General features: G+C 56.4%; 6 protein-coding genes across 6 annotated transcripts; 3 read left to right on the top strand and 3 right to left on the bottom strand.

Annotated features, from left to right (window-relative positions):
* Positions 1-165: 165 nt before the first annotated feature.
* On the bottom strand, positions 166-1,277 carry IUM83_19299 (Extracellular signal-regulated kinase 1; the record flags this gene model as incomplete). The annotated part of the gene is made up of 2 exons (XM_067944345.1): positions 166-212; positions 278-1,277. The coding sequence occupies 2 exons, from the start codon at positions 1,275-1,277 to the stop codon at positions 166-168; spliced, it is 1,047 nt and encodes a 348-aa protein (XP_067782184.1).
* Positions 1,278-1,436: 159 nt separating this feature from the next.
* On the top strand, positions 1,437-3,605 carry IUM83_19298 (RxLR-like protein; the record flags this gene model as incomplete). Its single annotated transcript, XM_067944344.1, has 1 exon — positions 1,437-3,605. One exon carries the CDS (start codon positions 1,437-1,439, stop codon positions 3,603-3,605), a length of 2,169 nt encoding a protein of 722 aa, XP_067782185.1.
* A 380-nt stretch (positions 3,606-3,985) lies between these two features.
* On the bottom strand, positions 3,986-5,323 carry IUM83_19297 (N-methyl-D-aspartate receptor glutamate-binding subunit; the record flags this gene model as incomplete). The annotated part of the gene is made up of 1 exon (XM_067944343.1): positions 3,986-5,323. The coding sequence occupies one exon, from the start codon at positions 5,321-5,323 to the stop codon at positions 3,986-3,988; it is 1,338 nt and encodes a 445-aa protein (XP_067782172.1).
* Positions 5,324-5,969: 646 nt separating this feature from the next.
* IUM83_19296 (Armadillo repeat-containing protein 7) lies at positions 5,970-6,626 on the top strand (the record flags this gene model as incomplete). The annotated part of the gene is made up of 1 exon (XM_067944342.1): positions 5,970-6,626. One exon carries the CDS (start codon positions 5,970-5,972, stop codon positions 6,624-6,626), a length of 657 nt encoding a protein of 218 aa, XP_067782173.1.
* A 99-nt stretch (positions 6,627-6,725) lies between these two features.
* On the top strand, positions 6,726-7,740 carry IUM83_19295 (N-acetylglucosaminyl phosphatidylinositol de-N-acetylase; the record flags this gene model as incomplete). The annotated part of the gene is made up of 2 exons (XM_067944341.1): positions 6,726-7,211; positions 7,297-7,740. 2 exons carry the CDS (start codon positions 6,726-6,728, stop codon positions 7,738-7,740), a joined length of 930 nt encoding a protein of 309 aa, XP_067782200.1.
* Positions 7,741-20,011: 12,271 nt separating this feature from the next.
* IUM83_19294 (glycolipid transfer protein domain-containing protein 1-like) lies at positions 20,012-21,922 on the bottom strand (the record flags this gene model as incomplete). The annotated part of the gene is made up of 1 exon (XM_067944340.1): positions 20,012-21,922. One exon carries the CDS (start codon positions 21,920-21,922, stop codon positions 20,012-20,014), a length of 1,911 nt encoding a protein of 636 aa, XP_067782201.1.
* Positions 21,923-22,840: the final 918 nt, after the last annotated feature.

The following is a 22,840-nucleotide window of genomic DNA, read 5'->3' as shown; positions in this document are numbered from 1 at the left end:
CTCTGACCAGCGCTGGAGTGTGTTGTTGCCGATACTTGAGGCGCAAGAATATGCTGGCTGAGGTCCACTTCAGCCCTACAACTTCTCTAGTTCTTGTAGGCAGCTCCGACAATCGGGTCCCGCGGGTTGTTGGTAGTACGCTATAAAGGATCGTGAGCGCGCGAGTTAGAAACCGCGTCGGATATCGATCGTTGTTTTGCGCTTGAGTCGGTCTGTACAAAAGCAGCAAAGCATTAGCTCTCAGAACGCAACCAAAGCACGCAAATAGGACACGCACTCATGACTACAGTTGCACGGCGACGAGCATCCGGGGGATCGCGTATCAGCTCGTCCAAAGTAGTAGCGCCTGGCACCGATCCGTTCGCATAAATATTTTCCTGTCCCTCTTCCGGTTTCGCAATTGCCAGAGGCTGCTGCGTCTCCAGCGTACACTGTCCACTGCGTAGTCGACTCAGCGTCACGCGTGCATGCGACCCACACACCAGCACCAGCTTCACCTCTTCACGCGTAACAGCCGACACAAAACCATGGAAATCCTCCTCTGTCAACTTGGACGTCAGCACCACTGCATCCCCCACAGCGAACGTCTCCTCTCGTCCATCTCCACCTCGACACACGAGCTTCTGTCCATCTGCACTAACTGCCACCTGCACTCTTGTCGCTGCGCCTTCCTCCTCCGCCATGCTCGCCACCTCTTGCAGCTCTCGATTGCGCTGCAACTTCTGGCACTCTCCCACGACATCCTCCACAATGCGTTGCGGCGAGGGCAGCACCCCGCCCGAGAAGTGTCTAAAGTTGAAGCTCTTCCTGGTGTGTCGCTGCGCTCGCCGCAACTGCGTCTCCAGCAACTGAGGCTGCAGCTGTCCCTCGAGCGCACCGGCAACAGCAGCAACTTTTGCCTTCGATCTGGGCTTTGAGTTGCTCGAAGGGTCGTCCAGCGCCCGCAGCCGCTTCTCGACCCTCACACGCCGCCGCCGCACCCGCTCCAGCAACTTGCGCTTAAGTTGCAGCCGCTCGCTGCGCAACACATCCTCGGCCTGCTGCAGGTCGAAGCCCCGCAGCGTCAGCGCGTCGCTGCAGGAGAACTGGAATTGCGCCCGCGCCACCCGCAGCTCGCGCTCGCGGTCGGCCTCGAACGGCGCGCAGCGGCGCACAAACTCGTCCAGCTCGCCGGCGCGCAGCTGCCTCTGCTGCAGCAGCACGCGGTCGATGCTCTCCTGGTAGATCTGGCGCTCCAGCTCCAGCAGCTCGCGCACGTTCAGCTCGCGCCGCGCCATCTTCTATTATAGTCCTTACCTTTTTTTTATAGTCCAGGATGCAAAAAAATATATACTAAAAATCAAATCATATTCCACAGGACTCTTCAAACAGCATAAAAATAGTCGACATACTAGTTTTCAGCCAGTTCCGCTTCCTTTAGCGTCATATCAGCCGGAATGCGCCTCCCCGCCTTGTCGTCGCTGCTGGCCGCCGCGCTGCTGGCGTCGGCGGACGCGTCGTCCGTGACGGCAGGCGCGCCCGAGCACCTGGTGACCACGGGCGGCGAGTGCGTGCGCCTGTTCCACTCCGCGGGCAGCGTGGGCTGCCGCAGTCTCACGGCGTCGGACATGGCGCCGCTGTTCGCGATCTCCAGTGCGGCCGAGCTGCAGAGCTTCGTGGCCGGCCAGGCCCAGCACCAGGACGCCTCGGCTAAGTACGTGCTGGTGCTGGCCGAGTCGCTGCTGAGCTACGACGCCATCTCGGCGGGTCTGGACCGCATCGGCGGCGTCTTCGTGTTCCCCGACTCCAGCACCAACGGCTCGTTCGACGCCGCCACGCCGCAGGGACACGGCACGGTGGACGGGGCGCTGAACCCATTTGCAGACGAAGAGACCAAGTGGAACCCGACGGGCAACGGCCTGATGGCCGAGTCGCTGCCCTTCCCCGTCGTCATGCTGCAGAACGCCTCGACGGGCGCAGAGTTCACCAAGCGCGCGCAGATCAACGCCAAGGACACGGCCGGCGCCACGTACAAGGCCTTCATGAACTACTACTTCGGCCCCGAGGACATGAACTCGCTCAAGTGCCTGAACTTCACCAACATCTACGGCAACCGCAGCCCCAAGTGCGACCCCATCGGGGGCCAGAGCTCCTGGGCCATGAGGGGAAACCTCACGTCGGACAAGATCGTCATGGCCATGGCCGGCATGGATGCCACGTCCATGTCGCACGTCTTGGCTCCTGGAGCCAACACGGGCGCGTCCGGGCTTGTGGCGCTGCTGGCGGCGGCGCACGCCCTCAAGGGACTGCCGGACTCGTTCTTCGACAAGAAGGTGGTGTTCGCGGCCTTCCAGGGAGAGAAATTCGGGTTCGTCGGATCACGCAAGTTTTTGTCGGACCTGCAGAAGTTCACACAGGACCCCAAGGGAGCGTGCAAGAACTCCGTGGACGGCTCGTCGTCTCCCATGGGCGAGAAGTTCTGCACCTACCCGATGCTCAGCACCACGGAGTTTGCCAACTTGACGCTGGCCAACATTTCGTACGCGATTGCTGTGGACCAGGTCGGTATTTCGCCGAATTTCACGGTGCACGTGAACCCTCACGCGAACGACACGAGCGACCTCGTTGATGCGATTTTGAAAGCTCCATCGGCTGCATCGGCTGCATCGGCTGCATCTAAAGTTGGTGAAGGTAGCACAGGTTCTCTTCCGCCCACGCCGCTGACTTCTTTCGTGAATGATGCTGAGTACGGCCAGCGCGACCTTGTGAGCGCGGTGCTTGCAGGCTACAACGAGAGTTACACATCGGAGAGGACATACAACAGCCGCCACGACGAGTTTACTGTTCTGGATGTTGACGCCGTTGTGCAGGCTGCCAAGGTGCTTGCCGAGAGTGTGTTCACGCTTGCTTCAAGTAACGCCACTACCGCGAATATGGACAAGATCAAAGTGGATAAGTGGCTGGTTGAGTCAATGCTCTCGTGCATTACTACAGACTGGAACTGTGACCTTTTGAAGAAGTATTCGCAGTACATGGTGACGACGCTGATCAAGTACCTGAACCTAACCGACACTGCGTGGCCATCATACTCTGTGCCAGCTACTTTGTACCCTGGCCCGCTTGACGCTGACCGGTCCATGCTTGTACTGAAGAGCAGCGACGGCTCGTACTTGTCGCTCTTTAACGAGTCCTGGTCGGACAATGACTACGCTGTGCGCCTCTTCCCGAATGCCTACGAGTTCTTCACGCGCGCTTTCTTAGCGTCTGCAATGGTGCCGAATGCTACTGCCAACGCTGCTGCCTCGTGCTCGAAAAGCCAAGGATGCGGTAAGGGCATGGAATGTGTGTACCCTGGTGTTTGCACCAACAAGAGCGCGTTCCATCACGAAGCCAGCTCACCCGGAGTTACGCGCACTACAACCCCCCTGCTTTATGACGTGGTGAACTCTTCGATGCCGATCTGGGTAGAGCCGCAGTGGGCCTCGGACATCGGCAGCTACTCGTTCCCGGACCCCGGCGTTTGGATCGGCTGGATTACACTCGCCGTTGGCTTGGTAGTGACAGGTCTAGGTGTTGCAGCGGCGTTCATGGTGCTCGGTAGCGTGCAGAAGATGAAGCTGATGTAAGCTTACAGAAGCAACGCGAGCGTCTGTGCCTGCGTTCAACATTCATAATTCCCCAAGAAAAATACACAAACAAGCGAAAAAGTAGATACATGTATATTATGCATGTGCTTTGGCGTGTTTTATGTTTACTTGGCTCATCTTTAGGAGCCACAACTGACACTCAAGTGCACGATAACTTAAACCTTCGTCTAGACCGTATAACTCTCCATTACGTCCGTTGCGTACGCTATCCTCGCTCGTTTCCTCGCTCATCCTCTTGGCAGGAAGCTTGCGGGCTGACAAACCGTTTACCCAAGGATGTCTGTGCCCGATGGATCTATGTGGTAAGGATCGGACTGCCGATTGCTTCGTTTGCTCTTCTGATCGTAGTTTGTACTTTTCTATTGAGACTCTTCCACCATGCCTTCGCCGCCCTCGTCATCGTCCATTCCATCATCATCATCATCATCTCCTCCACCTCGACCGATCGGAACAATGTCGGCAGTGCCGTAGCATGCACAATCACCTTCGCAAGCGAAACATGCCACGAAAATGATACTCAAGAATAGCAAGAACAGCACCATGTCTGTGTAAAAGAACACCATCCCTTGCATGTACTCGTCCGGAGAGAGACGCTCGTTCATGCAAGAAGCGTCGTAAGCGAACCACATAATGAGGAGCAACATGACCGCGAGTGACGCACTGTACTGCAATGGCGATACCACGTCCACCATGTAGAAGAAGTAGATGAACAGTGAGGTCACAAAACCTAGGAAGAAGGCAATGAGAAGCACTACCGGGTAGCTTATCAGCGTGGGTTGGATGTTCGGGTCGAACGAACGCTTGATAATCATCGTGGAGAGCACGGTAGTGACCCCCATAATACCAAATAGAAAGGTGAAGATGAAGATGCTGGCCTTTGTGTCAAATAAACAGTCGAAAGCAGCGAAAAAGAGGCTCTGCGTTACGGTATAAACACCAAGAACCATGAAATTGAGCGGGAAGCGGTACTTGACCAGATACAACCACAGCAGAGCCAACACCATGATCACGAACATGATGAAGACGTAGTGCCAATTGAAGAATGCTTCTTTGAATGCACGGTGGATAGCTGGTACGTACGAGAAAAATATGAGCAGAATGACGACTGCGAGCAGTTGGAGCGTGAAGATCGAGAAGAGTTTGCGGCGAAACCCCTGTTGGATCACCACCGGCATATGGATCACTGCGAAGGGGTCGTCCATCGGATTGGATCCCGTTTGGAAAACAGAAAGTGAGATAATCGTCCGGGACTCCATGAAATTCGCATCAAAGCGCTTCTTCACCACCTCGAAGAACTTCATATCCGTCTCCGTGGCTTTGCCTGTCGCCTGCTTGTCTTCTAAGTGCTTTATCAAGATCGAACCTCGACGGTAGTGCGCCTTACGCTGCGCCGGATCCATATCTTCGTCGTCCGGGTGGAATAGCCTGGTCATTCGCTTGATCATTGCACGCACAGACCCCTGCTTCGGAGCTGATTGAACTCTCTCGGGGGTACCCACAGCGTCTACTGGTGGGGCGTCTCCAACCCGCTCCATTTGAGCTTGAGGGGGAGGAGCTACTGGGTCAGCCCACGTATGGTCATTCCCGCTTCGAGGCTCCCGTCCACTGCGTGGGGTGCGTGATCGTCTCCCGGACTCCAAGTTGCGCTGGATTGTATCTTCCGGCACCACAGCGCTATCTGTCGCCATTTCCATCATCTTGGTCCCGGAGGTTGCGACTCACGCTCGATTTCGCGCCAATTGAGCACCAGCTCGCTCCGCTCAGGAATGGCAGGCAGGTCGTTTCTTGACTGTGGTTTCGACAAGAGTAGGTAGGTCATCACTTGAGGGCTGAGTAGTATTTATAGGGCCCTGCAACCATTTGCATGGAAGTCGGCGTCTTACCGTTCGTCGGCCCAGTTTGGCTACACCTCCCATCTTGTCGAGCGCTTTGGACGCTAATTTTGATCTAATTCGCTTTGCTTCACTACTCGGGAGGGCCCAGTGTTCGTGCGAGTGGACTTGACGCTTTATTTTTTGCCTGCAATATCGATTCCATGTCAAGCTGAGACTGCAGCTCCAGCTGGCTGACTGAGCAAAACGCCCACGTATGGCAACCGCGACAATCTCTTAGACGCAATACCCTAGGCTCAACTTCACCAGGTTACAATCGCGGTTCATACTTTTCTTACGATCCCCCTACACAATTCGGGCCGAGTAAGCAATTGATAATTCATCCGAAAGCTACTTTATCTTCCAAGCTCCAGCATACAAAAGTGTCGTAGACACACCTGAACTCGAACGGTGACCACCAGTTTTCCATTCTGCCTTTTGCGCAGCGCATCGTCAAGTTCTAGCGCCTAAAATGCTGTCTTCGAGGGAGCGTCTCCAAGAACGCCAGGGCCAGCACGCCGCTCCCCGCCACGAGTACCTGCAGCAGTTGGTGGACGAGTTCCAACGCTCGCCCGACCGCCTCCGCAAGGAGGAGGTGGTGGCCAACCTGGCCAACTTCGCCTACGACCCCATCAACTACGCGTCCCTCGCTCGCCTGTGCATCATGGATCTGTTCCTCGACATCCTCGACGCCGACCAAGAAGACAATGGCTCCGCCAGCAACAACGCCAACGAGGACGAGGCCAAGCACCAAGGGCCTGCAACGACTGCACCCACTCGAGCTGCACGGAAGTCTCAGCTGGTGGAATTTGCTCTGGGGGGCATTTGCAATTGCATCCCCGACCCAGTACTCCAACAGCAGTTCATCGACGGAGAGGGGGTCGACATCATCTCGCCCTACATCCTCAGCCTCCACGACACCCAGCAGCCAACAGCTTCGGAGCTCAACGTGGCGGTCTCAGCACTGACCAGCGCGTATTTCCTGCTGGATTCACGCGCATTCGCAGATATCACTTCCCAGAGGTTCATGGTCAAGATGCAGAGTCTGCAACAGCATTCAATTGTCCAAATCGCCAATACAGCCGCCGCCTTCCTCTCACGCTTCCAGGAGCTGCTCGCGACCACCTGATCCCATACACGTCACCGTACTTAATCGAATTCAATACATTCCGCAAGTGAATCTTCCGCGCATAACGGAAAAAAGCGTCACCTTGCATAGACTCCGAAGATGCTGGAGCTGCTGGGCGAGGACGGCATCCAGACGCTGCTGGAGATGCTCAAGTTCCTTTTGCTGGGCACCAACGTGGTCCTGTTCCTCGCTGCAGCCACCGTGTTCTTCACGGCGTCGGCGTCGGAAAACTCCGCGTCCTCGTCGGGTCCTGCGCAGTTCAAACGGGCGCTCATTGTCACGGCGCACCCGGACGACGAGAGCATGTTCTTCCTGCCGCTGGTGCACTCTTTGCAGCAGCCCCAGGAGGGCAGCAACGACAAGTGGGTCACGCACTTGCTGTGCCTCTCGCGGGGCAACTTCGACGGCCTGGGGGACATTCGCGTGAAAGAGCTCAAAGCCTGTGCCACGTACATCGGACTGTCCACGGATCATGTCAAGGTGCTGGAGGACCCGAAGCTCCAGGACGGCATGAAGAACCAGTGGGACGTGGCGCACGTTGCTACGGTCGTCACGGAATACGTGGAGAAAAACAAGATCGACGCGGTGAGTAGGGAGGATATCCTGGTTTCGTGAAAAAGTTTTGAAAGTTTTCGAGGAGTTGATGGTGTTGTGAATTGTTTGGCTGCAGGTCTTCACGTTCGATGACTACGGCGTGTCGGGGCATGCGAACCACATTGCTACGCACTACGGGGTGAAGAGAGCTGTCCGTGAGATGCAGGAGAAGTGCGCGGCTTTTGCTGAAGGGGACGCGGACTCGAAGAAGCAGATGAAGGTGGTTCGCGGATGGGCGCTGGAGAGCACCAACATCCTGCGCAAGTATGTCGGAGTGCTGGATGCGGCACTGTCGTACTGGCTGTCGCGTCGGAAGGAGGACGAGCAGGAGGAACGCCAATTCGTGTTTGTCTGCCAGCCGCGGTGGAACTACAACGCGATGGAGCTGCACCAGAGTCAGTTTGTGTGGTACCGCCGCCTGTTCGTGGCGTTTTCGCGCTACACGTTCATCAACACCTTCCGCCCGCTGTTGACAGTGAGCAGCGCTGACCTCCCGGCGGAGCAGAAGAAGACGCAGTAGAGGATAAAGGTCCGTTGGAACACGTTGAAGAGTGCTTGTAGCGCCATCATGTTGCTGTATTTTGTTGTATGGCTATGGACGCAGCTAATTCATCGTGACATCTACTACAACTAACAGAGTATCCTGTATGTTTGTCTGTAAGTCCGTCCGTTCTCTATCTTGGGGGCTTAGCCTGCCGTAGAGCATCGTCGGGGGAGCGCCCTTCCCGCCTGGCGACAGTGTATTAGTAGCCTACCCTATGGCATCCCACCATCCTTTTGACTGGCTAATCTATGCCCGATATTACAAAAATAGCCTTGCGTTATATTTATTCGTGCTGTGATAGGCTGAAATTGCCACCCCGCTAAAATTTCCGTTTTTGAATTCGAATTCGGGCGCGGCGGAGCGACGCAGGGCGCGGACGGCGGGCGCCGCTGCGAGCCCCACAGGACGCGAGCGCCGCACAGCGACGACGGTGCGCTGCGTGCGCGATATAGCAACCCGTATATGCGCCCTAAAGTCGATAAAGTTAATAGACGACGACCTTCTGGGCGTGAGCTAAATACATAATATATTATTACTGCTCTGTGATTGGCCGAAATCCTCTCTGTTAGAATATATTGCTATTCGGGGTGCCACACACATTTCGCGATACAGCGCGCGAAATACAAGACGTGCGCTGGACAGGGGTGATCCCGGACCTTCAAGCACCTTCCACAGGACCTTCAAGCACGCAGGATCTTCAAGCATGTTGGACATTCGTGCACCGAACGCGATCGCGTAGTAGTAGAGCGAGCTGGAACAGCGAGCGTAACGGGTTGGGACAAACGGTATATCCAGTAGTGAAGCGAGCTGGCACAGCGAGCGTAACGGGTTACGATGAATGGTCCTTCAAGCGCGACCTGCGGGACCTTCAAGCACCGACCTGGCACAGCGAGCGTAACGGGTTGGGACGAACAGTATGGTAAGTAGTGGAGCGAGCTGGGACAGCGAGCGCAACGGGTTGCAATGAACGGTATGGTAAGTAGTGGCCTAGCGAACTGGCACAGCGAGTGTAACGGGTTGCGATAAATTGTCGATGAAGTACGCCGGACCTTCAAGCACTTCGGACCTGCAAGGCCGCAGGACCTACAAGTACCGAGCGCTATCCGTTGTAGTGGCGCGAGCTGGCACAGCGAGCGTAACGGGTTGTGACGAACGGTATATTCAGTAGTGGAGCGGGTTGGGACGAACGGTATATTCAGTAGTGGAGCAAGCTGGCACAGCGAGCGGAACGGGTTGCGAGCAACGGTATGTTCAGTAGTGGAGCGAGCTGGCACAGCGAGCGTAACGGGTTGAGACGAAAGGATTGCCAAGTAGCGTAACGGGTTGCGCCGAACTGTAAACCCACCGGAGCGATGCGGAGGGGGCTATGACAAATAGTGGAGCGAGCTGGAACCGCGAGCGTAACCGCCTATGACTAACCACACACACCGCCGCGAAGCGGGGCGATCGGCTAGTCTACCACAACTAACCGAGTATCCTGTAAGTTTGTCTGTAAGTTCGTCGTGTTCCGCCCTTGGGGCATCAGCCTGCCGTAGCGCATTGTCCTACCGCCCTGCATTAGCGCATTAGTAACCTGCCCTATGGCATCTCACCATCTTCCGGACTGGCTTATGTTTGCCCGATATTACAACATAGCCATGCGTGATAATTATAACGCGCTGTGATTGGCCGATTTTGCCTCAGCGCTCACATTTCCTTTTTTGAATTCCGCGCGCGGCGGAGCGAGGAAGCGCTCGGACGTCGGGCGCTGCAGCGAGCCCCACAGGACGCGAGCGCCGCACAGGGACTAAGGTACGCTTAGCTACATAGTTTCCTAACTGTAATAGAAGTGTCGGTTTCGGGAGTTCCGCCTGTTGGGATAACTGGTACCTTCAGGGCAGTCGAGGTATTATAGTGTGGGATTAAGGGCGGCCTGGTGCCTACTCCGGTGGGGCCACGGGGGAGTTGCAGTGGGTTCCACGACACGGCCATGTAGTCGAGACTCCCCCGTTGGCGCACAGATGCCAGGCAGGCCGTCCCAGATCTGCAACATTGCTCTCTTGCTTGCATCCCGGGTTTAATTACCTTGGAGAATGGCATTTGGGTACTGCAGCTCTCCACTATACTGACCGTTACTTTCTCTAAAGTGGGTAGCAATACCCATTTTAAGATGATAAGAAAGACTGCAGCTGGCACCCGCCGCCGACGTAGGATTGCGCGTGCCCTTGCCGCAGCGACCGCTCTTGGGAGCCGCGACCCTGAGGTGCCCACGTCCGCCCGCCAGCGGCGTGGGAAATCTCATACCAATCCGGGGTAAATGGGGCAGATCTCGGCGAAGCCGGTGACCTGCCTCATCTCCGGGCCAGTGGTCGTGTATGGGACCGGCGCTTTAGGTGGACGCACCTATTTGCGCTTCTGTGTCCGCGGCGGGGCGCGTGTATAGGACCCTGGAAATGGCGACGGTGTTCTTAGACTTTATGTCTAACGCGTCATGTGACTCTGTTGCGTGTACGCAGCCCAGAATGGCTCGAACGAAAAGGAAATGGACGCGCGAGGAGATCGAGCAGGCCTTGCGGGACAACGAGCGTATCAACGCAACCCCGGCTGCTCCAGAGGAGCCTGCCGCTAAAAGGCGCCGCCAAGCGCGTCGGAGGGCTAAACGATACAACTTAAACAAGGAATTTCAATCGCTTATCGTGACAGACACGGCCGCTACTGTCACGGCTGTCGAGAGTCATGTTGCGGCCGGAAACACGTCTGTTGGGCCTCCACCAATCCGCAGAGAAGAACCTCCGGTCCAGGCAGCGGCGCCTGTTGATTCTACAGTTGTAGCAACTGATGTCAGCACAACGGAGCAAGTTCCTGGCTCGACCCCGGCGGAGGCAGCGCGTAGGAGGCGCGCTGCAATGACGGCGTCTCAAACAGAACGACGCCGCGCGCGAGACAGAGAGAGAGCCCGAATTAGAAGGGCGAACATGACGGGATCCCAACGCGAGCGTCAAAGACGTAGAGATGCAGAACGCCAAAGGACACGTAGGGCTCTATTAACAGAGGCCGAACGAAGCACAGCGCGCGAGCAAAGCCGTTTACTACAGGCCGCTAGAAGAGCTAACCAAACCGAGCAACAACGGGAGATCATGCAGGAGACCGATCGTCTACAACACGCCCAACAACGCCAGCAAGAAACGCCAGATGAACGTGAAGAACGCCAGGAACGCGAACGCGTTCGCCAGGAAGAACGTCGGGCTAATCTGACGCAAGAAGAAGCGGAAGCAGAGCGAGTGGCTCTTCGGGAGTATCAAGCCACGGTTCGAGACGCTCAAGAGGAGGAGGTGAGAGAGGAACGACGACAACAGGAGCGTATACGGCGCAGCACTCTTCGCAGAGGTCATGCACTCGCAAACCAGGAGGATTTCAGAGTCTCCATGCTCAGCGGCGACAACATCGTTAATGGGCGCCACAGACTGCCTCCAACTACGATCTGCCCTCATTGCAACGCGTGGAAATGGCCTGCAGAGTCCAAAAAAGGCTGTTGTTTGGAGGGAGCGGTGCAGCTACCTTCACTACGAGCTGCGCCTCCGCGACTGCACCAGTTGTACACGGATGCCGAGTTTCGGCGCCGCATTCGTGCCTACAACCAAGTTTTGCCTTCACGTCGTTGGGGCTTCCTGTAGCAACCGGTCCAACTTCAGGGACGTGAACCAAGACGAGAGCGTTGCTGGACAACGTGGTGTATACACGTATCGTATTCAAGGAGCCATGGGGCACTACTTGGGCTCTCTACTTCCGCGTATCGATACGTTCACAAACGAGCCCATGCCCCCCAAGTTTGCCCAGATCTACATCGTCGATCCAGACATGCAACAGCGAGCGGAGCGTCGCCGAGGTATTTTCGCTGACCTCCACGCCGGGACGCTGCTGGAGATGGAGCAGATGATGGAGAGTGCAATCCGTTCGCGCAACAATATCTCAACTTCGCGGAGAAGCTGCGCGCCGACCAGGCGGCGGGAAAGGAGGTGGTTGATATGGTGTTCCGGCTGCACGAGAAGAGGTCAAACCCACGAACCCACAACCTACCAACGGTCTCGGAAGTTGGGGCGACTCTTATCGAGGATGGCAACTTGGACAGCCCGCGCGACATCCTTCTGCGTACTAAAGATCACTCGCTGCTTCGGCTCTTCGAGACGCACTCTGTGTATGACCCGTTGCAGTACCCACTACTTCTTCCGCATGGAGAACTGGGTTGGACCTACACAGACGTGTATGCGAACAACGTGGTGCGCAGAAAGAAGCGTGAAATGTCCCTCCGAGAGCATGTAGCCTACCGGTTATTCCAGAAAGTCGGTGACGAGTCGGTACTGCACCAAGGTGGGCGATTATTCCAGCAGTACTGCGTAGATCAACGAGCCAAGTGCGAGCAAGAGCAACTGCGTTGGGTGGCATCCCATCAAGCTGAACTTCGCGCCGATCAGTACAGCGGGGTTCGAGACGCGCTTCTAAGTGAAAACACGGCGGTTCTGCGCGAGGGCGAAGCCCTATTGACGGAGTACAACCGCGAAACTGGGGCGCTCCAGCACCCCGATGAACCGCAGCGTCGCTCGGGACACTTCCTGGACCAAATCGGCAAGCGCATCGTTCTACCAGCTACGCATTCGGGGAGTCCGCGGGCCATGTACAAGTCTTACCAAGATTCCATGGCTATCGTGCGGGAGTACGGGAAACCGGACGTCTTCGTTACTATGACGTGCAACCCTACGTGGGACGAGATCCAGGAAAGATACCGGAGCCAAACCAAAGCGCACAAGACCGCCCGGACATTGTAGCCCGCGTTTGGCAGCAGAAATTGGCGGCGATGCTGAAAGACTTGGATGAAGGCGTACTGGGACGTGTTCTGGCGAGGATCTACGTGGTGGAGTTCCAGAAGAGGGGCCTCCCACACGCACACATTCTGATTATTCTCGCAGACGAAGACAAGCCGCGTACAAGACAAATCATCGACAAGTTGTGCTCTTCGGAGCTCCCGGACGCCGAGATCAACCCCCAGCTGTACGAGACCATCCTCACTTGCATGATGCATGGTCCATGTGGCGCGGCGAACCCCTCCAGCCCCTGCATGAAGGACGGAAAGTGCACGAAGGGATACCCGAAGCCGTTGGTAGAGGTTACCCAAGGAAACGTGAACGGGTTTCCTGTCTGCAGACGTCGCCGCCGGCCACCGGGAGTACTCAAGTTCAAGGGAAGGGAGTACGACAACGCCACCATTAACCAATGGGTGGTCCCGTACAATCCCTACCTTTCGCAGAAGTACAACTGCCATATCAACGTGGAGGTTTGTACGGCCCTCACGGCGGTCAAATATCTGTACAAGTACGTCTACAAGGGGTCCGACAAGGCTGTAATCACTGTGGAAACGGTGGGCGGGGAGTCGAACGGTGCAAGGATGGATCCCAACGAGATTCTTCGGTACCTGAACGCAAGGTATATATCTCCGATAGAGGCATGTATGCGGCTTCTCGACTTCTCCGTTCAAGGCAAGACGCATTCCATCGTACAGCTGACGATCCACCTGGAGAACGAGCAATTCGTGACCTTCCGTTCGAGCGACAACCCGGATCGAGTTCTCACTCGCGGTCGCCACTCGATGTTGACCCGCTTCTTCGAATTGTGTGCGAGCGAGGCTCCGGAGAACCAAGTTGCAAAGACCATGGTGTACCAAGACATCCCGAAGCTATTCCGATGGGATGACAAGGCAAAGAAATGGGTTCGTCGCAAACAATACCAAGCGGCGCTTGGGCGGATGGTTCATGTGACCCCTCGGGACATGGAGCGGTTCTACATGCGTGTACTGCTGTGTCACCGGAAGGGACCTCAGTCCTTTGCCAAGCTTCGGACAGTGGATGGTGTTACGTATGCGTCGTACCGCCAAGCCGCACTCAAACTGGGCTACCTTGAAGACGACGCAGAATGGATTGCGTGTATGGAAGAAGCCGCTGCCTTCAAGATGCCGTACCAACTCCGCCAGCTCTTCGCGACGATCATTGTTTATTCTCAAGTTTCGGAGGTTCGCGTTCTGTGGAATCGATTCTACGACGTTCTTTCTGAAGACTTCGCGCACACATACCGGGGCTTGGAAGGACAGGAGAAGGAAGACATGATCAGGTTCCACACACTCAAGGACCTTAACGACCTGCTCCAAATCAATGGCTACGTAGTGGCGGACTTTGACCTCCCTCAGCTGGATGACTACCCGCGGCTGGTGCTGGATTCGCTGCTGCGGAACAACCTCATTCGACGCGAACTGGAGGGGTACCAGCACTCTACCCTTCAAGCCATTGTGGACCAAGAAAGCCAGCTGAACGACGGCCAACGAGCTATTTACGACGAAATCATCCAGGCGGCCGAAGCACCAGTTCAAGGCAACAAGCTGTTCTTTATTGACGGCCCGGGAGGTACAGGAAAGTCAACTCTGCTGCGGCATATCCTGGCGAAGGTGCGACTGTCCGGGAAGATCGCGATTGCTGTGGCTTCGAGTGGAATTGCTTCGCTGTTGCTCATGGGTGGGCGCACAGCGCATTCGACGTTCAAGATACCTCTCAAGCTGAACGACAAGTCGACGTGTGCGATTTACAAACAATCGCGCCTCAAGATGTTGATCGAGCGAGCCAGTTTGGTTATCTGGGACGAAGCTCCAATGACTCACAGGCACGCCTTCGAAGCGGTGGACAGGTCTTTGCGTGACATCATGGGTAACGACCAGGAGCCTTTTGGAGGGAAAGTATTTGTACTTTCCGGTGACTTCCGCCAGATTTTGCCGGTGGTAGTGCGCGGCACACCAGCGGAGACCATCGGCGCGTGTCTGAAGTCATCTACGCTATGGCGACACTTCAAGCAGCTGCATCTCACGGAAAACATGCGTGTACAATCTACTACAACTAACAGAGTATCCTGTATGTTTGTCTGTAAGTCCGTCCGTTCTCTATCTTGGGGGCTTAGCCTGCCGTAGAGCATCGTCGGGGGAGCGCCCTTCCCGCCTGGCGACAGTGTATTAGTAGCCTACCCTATGGCATCCCACCATCCTTTTGACTGGCTAATCTATGCCCGATATTACAAAAATAGCCTTGCGTTATATTTATTCGTGCTGTGATAGGCTGAAATTGCCACCCCGCTAAAATTTCCGTTTTTGAATTCGAATTCGGGCGCGGCGGAGCGACGCAGGGCGCGGACGGCGGGCGCCGCTGCGAGCCCCACAGGACGCGAGCGCCGCACAGCGACGACGGTGCGCTGCGTGCGCGATATAGCAACCCGTATATGCGCCCTAAAGTCGATAAAGTTAATAGACGACGACCTTCTGGGCGTGAGCTAAATACATAATATATTATTACTGCTCTGTGATTGGCCGAAATCCTCTCTGTTAGAATATATTGCTATTCGGGGTGCCACACACATTTCGCGATACAGCGCGCGAAATACAAGACGTGCGCTGGACAGGGGTGATCCCGGACCTTCAAGCACCTTCCACAGGACCTTCAAGCACGCAGGATCTTCAAGCATGTTGGACATTCGTGCACCGAACGCGATCGCGTAGTAGTAGAGCGAGCTGGAACAGCGAGCGTAACGGGCTGTGACAAACGGTATATCCAGTAGTGAAGCGAGCTGGCACAGCGAGCGTAACGGGTTACGATGAATGGTCCTTCAAGCGCGACCTGCGGGACCTTCAAGCACCGACCTGGCACAGCGAGCGTAACGGGTTGGGACGAACAGTATGGTAAGTAGTGGAGCGAGCTGGGACAGCGAGCGCAACGGGTTGCAATGAACGGTATGGTAAGTAGTGGCCTAGCGAACTGGCACAGCGAGTGTAACGGGTTGCGATAAATTGTCGATGAAGTACGCCGGACCTTCAAGCACTTCGGACCTGCAAGGCCGCAGGACCTACAAGTACCGAGCGCTATCCGTTGTAGTGGCGCGAGCTGGCACAGCGAGCGTAACGGGTTGTGACGAACGGTATATTCAGTAGTGGAGCGGGTTGGGACGAACGGTATGTTCAGTAGTGGAGCGAGCTGGCACAGCGAGCGTAATGGGTTGGGACGAACGGTATGTTCAATAGTGGAGCGAGGTGGCACAGCGAGCGTAACGGGTTGAGACGAAAGGTTTGCCAAGTAGCGTAACGGGTTGCGCCGAACTGTAAACCCACCGGAGCGATGCGGAGGGGGCTATGACAAATAGTGGAGCGAGCTGGAACCGCGAGCGTAACCGCCTATGACTAACCACACACACACCGCCGCGAAGCGCGGCGATCAACTAGTCTACTACAACTAACAGAGTATCCTGTATGTTTGTCTGTAAGTCCGTCCGTTCTCTATCTTGGGGGCTTAGCCTGCCGTAGAGCATCGTCGGGGGAGCGCCCTTCCCGCCTGGCGACAGTGTATTAGTAGCCTACCCTATGGCATCCCACCATCCTTTTGACTGGCTAATCTATGCCCGATATTACAAAAATAGCCTTGCGTTATATTTATTCGTGCTGTGATAGGCAGAAATTGCCACCCCGCTAAAATTTCCGTTTTGAATTCGAATTCGGGCGCGGCGGAGCGACGCAGGGCGCGGACGGCGGGCGCCGCTGCGAGCCCCACAGGACGCGAGCGCCGCACAGCGACGACGGTGCGCTGCGTGCGCGATATAGCAACCCGTATATGCGCCCTAAAGTCGATAAAGTTAATAGACGACGACCTTCTGGGCGTGAGCTAAATACATAATATATTATTACTGCTCTGTGATTGGCCGAAATCCTCTCTGTTAGAATATATTGCTATTCGGGGTGCCACACACATTTCGCGATACAGCGCGCGAAATACAAGACGTGCGCTGGACAGGGGTGATCCCGGACCTTCAAGCACCTTCCACAGGACCTTCAAGCACGCAGGATCTTCAAGCATGTTGGACATTCGTGCACCGAACGCGATCGCGTAGTAGTAGAGCGAGCTGGAACAGCGAGCGTAACGGGTTGGGACAAACGGTATATCCAGTAGTGAAGCGAGCTGGCACAGCGAGCGTAACGGGTTACGATGAATGGTCCTTCAAGCGCGACCTGCGGGACCTTCAAGCACCGACCTGGCACAGCGAGCGTAACGGGTTGGGACGAACAGTATGGTAAGTAGTGGAGCGAGCTGGGACAGCGAGCGCAACGGGTTGCAATGAACGGTATGGTAAGTAGTGGCCTAGCGAACTGGCACAGCGAGTGTAACGGGTTGCGATAAATTGTCGATGAAGTACGCCGGACCTTCAAGCACTTCGGACCTGCAAGGCCGCAGGACCTACAAGTACCGAGCGCTATCCGTTGTAGTGGCGCGAGCTGGCACAGCGAGCGTAACGGGTTGTGACGAACGGTATATTCAGTAGTGGAGCGGGTTGGGACGAACGGTATATTCAGTAGTGGAGCAAGCTGGCACAGCGAGCGGAACGGGTTGCGAGCAACGGTATGTTCAGTAGTGGAGCGAGCTGGCACAGCGAGCGTAACGGGTTGAGACGAAAGGATTGCCAAGTAGCGTAACGGGTTGCGCCGAACTGTAAACCCACCGGAGCGATGCGGAGGGGGCTATGACAAATAGTGGAGCGAGCTGGAACCGCGAGCGTAACCGCCTATGACTAACCACACACACACCGCCGCGAAGCGGCGGCGATCAGCTAGTCTACTACAACTAACAGAGTATCCTGTATGTTTGTCTGTAAGTCCGTCCGTTCTCTATCTTGGGGGCTTAGCCTGCCGTAGAGCATCGTCGGGGGAGCGCCCTTCCCGCCTGGCGACAGTGTATTAGTAGCCTACCCTATGGCATCCCACCATCCTTTTGACTGGCTAATCTATGCCCGATATTACAAAAATAGCCTTGCGTTATATTTATTCGTGCTGTGATAGGCTGAAATTGCCACCCCGCTAAAATTTCCGTTTTTGAATTCGAATTCGGGCGCGGCGGAGCGACGCAGGGCGCGGACGGCGGAGCGCCGCTGCGAGCCCCACAGGACGCGAGCGCCGCACAGCGACGACGGTGCGCTGCGTGCGCGATATAGCAACCCGTATATGCGCCCTAAAGTCGATAAAGTTAATAGACGACGACCTTCTGGGCGTGAGCTAAATACATAATATATTATTACTGCTCTGTGATTGGCCGAAATCCTCTCTGTTAGAATATATTGCTATTCGGGGTGCCACACACATTTCGCGATACAGCGCGCGAAATACAAGACGTGCGCTGGACAGGGGTGATCCCGGACCTTCAAGCACCTTCCACAGGACCTTCAAGCACGCAGGATCTTCAAGCATGTTGGACATTCGTGCACCGAACGCGATCGCGTAGTAGTAGAGCGAGCTGGAACAGCGAGCGTAACGGGTTGGGACAAACGGTATATCCAGTAGTGAAGCGAGCTGGCACAGCGAGCGTAACGGGTTACGATGAATGGTCCTTCAAGCGCGACCTGCGGGACCTTCAAGCACCGACCTGGCACAGCGAGCGTAACGGGTTGGGACGAACAGTATGGTAAGTAGTGGAGCGAGCTGGGACAGCGAGCGCAACGGGTTGCAATGAACGGTATGGTAAGTAGTGGCCTAGCGAACTGGCACAGCGAGTGTAACGGGTTGCGATAAATTGTCGATGAAGTACGCCGGACCTTCAAGCACTTCGGACCTGCAAGGCCGCAGGACCTACAAGTACCGAGCGCTATCCGTTGTAGTGGCGCGAGCTGGCACAGCGAGCGTAACGGGTTGTGACGAACGGTATATTCAGTAGTGGAGCGGGTTGGGACGAACGGTATATTCAGTAGTGGAGCAAGCTGGCACAGCGAGCGGAACGGGTTGCGAGCAACGGTATGTTCAGTAGTGGAGCGAGCTGGCACAGCGAGCGTAACGGGTTGAGACGAAAGGATTGCCAAGTAGCGTAACGGGTTGCGCCGAACTGTAAACCCACCGGAGCGATGCGGAGGGGGCTATGACAAATAGTGGAGCGAGCTGGAACCGCGAGCGTAACCGCCTATGACTAACCACACACACACCGCCGCGAAGCGGCGGCGATCGGCTAGTCGGCAAGTAACGAAAGCACCGCCGCAGAGCTCGCAGCTTTCTCGGAGTTTCTCCTACAAGTGGGAGAGGGTAGACACGAGGTCAACAGGTCCCTGGGCAGGGACTTTGTGAAGATTCCGCGCGATATGCTGATCGACAACATCTACGAAGAAGGAGACGACATTGAAGACGAAGAAATCACACCTGGAGCTGTTCCACGGGGTTTGAAGAACATTATTGATAAGATGTACGCCGACATCAACGATCCCGAGGTTGCTACGGACGAGTACTTCGCCAACAGGACCATCTTGACGACTACCAACGCCGTGGTGCACCGCATCAACCAAGCTGTCTCTGAACGACTCTCCGGGGAGGCCCGCGAGTATCTATCGGTGGATTCAGTGGATGACGACAACGAAGGAAACTTCTTCGAGCCGGAGGTGTTGCATTCGGTGACTATCAACGGTATTCCTCCACACAAACTTACATTGAAGGAAGGCGCCCCAATTATGATGATGAGAAACCTGAACCCCGACTTGGGCCTCTGCAACGGAACGCGACTACGGGTTGTCCAGCTCAAGCCCCACGTTATTCATGCTACCATCATGACTGGCGAGCGCATAGGCCAAAACGTTCTAATTCCAAGGATCGTCTTCGTCAGCGATGGGGACGCGCGCGAGTTCCCCTTCCGCTTGCGACGCAAGCAGTTTCCAGTTGTACCAGCTTTCGCCATGACCATCAACAAAGCCCAAGGCCAAACCGTCCAGAACCTAGGTTTGTATCTGGCGACACCCTGCTTCTCCCACGGACAGCTCTACGTGGCGCTGTCGAGAGTTACATCCAGGTCCAAGTTCAAGGCTTTGATCGAGTATCCGGAGCTGGAGGAAGACGACGGTGCATACACTGACAACATTGTGTACAGGCAGATATTCGAAGATGCTTAGGCGGAGTAGGCATTCAGCAGTACACACTTCATAATTACATAAATACATGTCTTTTTTGGAAGTGCGTTTCACATTAGCAATGCATCCCTTTGACGAAACCATCGCCCGCCGGAGCGAAGCGGAGGCGGGCATACCCATACCCCAACGTCAAGCGTTGTATAAGCAAACCAACCAGCCCGCCGGAGCGAAGCGGAGGCGGGCGGCCCACACTACTGTGGCCAAACCCACACCCACCGCCGCGAAGCGGCGGCGCTCGGCTAGTGCATCTAGTAGTTGTAGTTTATTTGAGATCCGTGAGGCCGTGCTCTTCGAAGATGACCTTAAGCTCTGCGATGACGCGCACGATCTCGGTGTGCGCCTTGCGCAGCGGCTCGATGGCGTCGCCTTCGCCCACGTGCAGCTCTCCCAGGATATGGCTACGCGTAGGGATCGAGCCCAGAGCAGTGTTGACGCCCTTGCGGACAAGCCACGGGTGACGCTTGCCCAGAGTCTCCTCGTACGCCTTGCTGGCGCCATTGTAACAGTTTTCCTCGGTCGACTCGAGCAGCGTGAGACGTACACACGCCTCCACGAACTGGATGAACCACAGCAGACGCAGCAAGCAGCGCGAGCAAGACGGCTTCTTCTTTCCGCCCACATCCGCCACACCAAGGTCCACTTCGTGTTCGATGACCGCCCTCACGCTTTGCTCCTTCCACGTGTTCGACGAAGACGGCACCGGCCACGCCTCCAAGTTGTGGTCGATCGATGTGAAGTAAGCCCCCACAGTGCTGCCGGCGAACGACGTAGCACGGCCAAAGACACCCAGGAAGCCGCAGATGACGTTGCACGTGGCCATGAAGCAGTCGAGGCGCAACTGGCCATCCGGGGCACGCGTCGCGGCGCCTTCTTCCAGAGACGTAACCAACTTGTCCAGCGTGAAGCCCTCGTCATGACTCTGTTCCAGCACCGACACTTCCAGATCATCTTCCTGCGACGTGTGAGGCGACGGGGGAGCTGACGACCCCACCTCTGCTGCCTCGCGTCGCTTATCAGCGACGCTAGTGTCCGACAAGGACGACTTGGTGCGGTTCCTCTGCTCTGAGCTCACACGACGTCGTCGGCGACGACGCTGCTTCGGCTTCCCGATCAGCTTGCTGCCCTTCGGGCGCGACAGCTCGTCGAACACCACCAGCCCCAGCAAGTACGTGCCCAGCGTCCGCATCGACAGCAAGTTGTCCAGTGCGTGCTCGACGAACGAGTACGGCGGCGGTGCAACGACAGCAGTCTCCTCCGTCCCGCCACTCCCTTCAGCACCACTACTCCGCGTGTAGTAGACCACACGCAGTGCAACGAGCACTGCCACCGCCAGCAGCGACATCCAGTGGCGCGTGCGCAGGTGCGAGAGGTGAACAGCACGCCGGACCGGCGCAACCCCGCGCATCTTGGAGATTCCTGCATGGCTGCCATTGGCAGTAGCCGCCGTCTTTTGTGCGGGAGAGGCCTGCTTCGCTGTTGCAGTAGCAGCAGCAGCACTAGCAGCGCCAGCCTTCCCCTTGGCGAGAGGGAACGACTTGGCCGGCACGGAGTGACGACGCGACAACCCTTTGGTCGCGTCGCCCGGCTTGCTGGGCAGCGTGCACTCGCTGTGCGTGGCCGCCAGCGTGGGCGACGCGTCCGGGAAGGCGTCGGCGTCCTCGCCGCTGCCGGCGTCCGCGTTCATAACGCTGCGCGCGCACGGGTCGCAGAGGCGCGAGCCCTTCTTGCGCTCCAGGCGGCGGTGCAGCTTCATGCGGTTCTTGCTGCAGTCGTCGCAGATCTTCTGCGCGCAGAGCTTGCACGTGTGCTTGGCGCGGAAGACCGTGAAGGAGCGCTCGCAGATGCTGCAGCCCTTGGCCTTGGCGGCGGCGGGCTGCAGCGGGTCCTCCGCCTCCTCCTCGTCCGCGTCGGGCTCGTGGTTGAGCTCCAGCGGGGGCGGCAGCTTGTCCTTCTCCTTGGCCTTGTCCTTCTCCCGCCCGGCGGGGCTCTTGCGCACGCGCACGCTCTTGATCTCGTCCACCACCTTCTGGCGCAGGTTGCGGCCGCTGCGCAAGCCGCTGGCGCTGACGGAAAACGCCGGCGACGAGCGCGTGTCCGTGGCAGTGGAAGACGTCGAGGGCGGAGACGTGAGCACCGCCGGCGGCGCCGCAGCGGTCGCGCCTGCCTCGCCCATCGTGGGCCGCTGGTCTATGAGCCCGAGGCGATGCGAATGAGGCGAAACTCGCAAATACCGGTATGTCGTGTGTGGTATGTGCGTACGTGTTGGTTGTTGCCGTCTGGACATCGACGCATCGCTGCGCCGGCTCTCTGTCACACGGCCAACGAACGTTGTATCAGTTGGGCGGGCTGGATTTTTTTGCGCACACGCAGATTTTGATTTTGGTCCGATACGAAGGGCAAGTGGAAACGAGGAGCTGAGGAGAAATTGTACATATGAGACGGACTATTCCGGCGGATAACGGACTATTTCCAAGCACCAAATTTAGAGAGGATCGCCCAAGTTGAACTTTTCGTGATTGTTACCGCACCACCTGCGCGACGCACCACACGCTGCCATGGAGCGAGGTAAAAGAGCATCAAGTTCTTGATCAACTGCAGGCAGTATAATACAGACAAAGGCTCTCAACTGAGAGGCATTTTGCTCACCCAGCTGGAGCTGCTTTCTCATCTGGTCATCGGATCGAGCTCGTGCGGTTGGCAAGTAAAAATTCACGATAGAACGCAGCAAATTTGTGGGTTGGGTCTAGACGCCGCCTGGAGATTCAACAAGTACTGTACAGGCAGCCAAACTTGGTTTTTGTGATGGTACCGACTTGTCATGTCCGTTGATTTGGACGATATCGGACTGTTTCAAAAAGATGCTGCTATCAGGACCAGGCTTGTTTGGACGCTCCCAGCTTCTTCATCCGGGCACTAAGCATTTGGACGGATGAAAACAATCCCCTCCTTACAGACCTAGTGGCCCGCATTACTACTGGCAATGCAATGCAATGCAATGGTTTACGTGTTCGCGTAGCCAAATTGCACTTGTGCTAATTTGACCCTTGCAGCAAGGGTAGCAAGGGCCTTGCTAGTCGGCGGCATAGAGTGG

The sequence above is a fragment of the Phytophthora cinnamomi genome (genome assembly GCF_018691715.1).
Source record: "Phytophthora cinnamomi strain GKB4 chromosome Unknown Contig109, whole genome shotgun sequence".
NCBI classification, from domain to species: domain Eukaryota; phylum Oomycota; class Peronosporomycetes; order Peronosporales; family Peronosporaceae; genus Phytophthora; species Phytophthora cinnamomi.
Note: the sequence above shows the minus strand (reverse complement) of the source record. Positions and strands in the feature narration are given on the sequence as shown.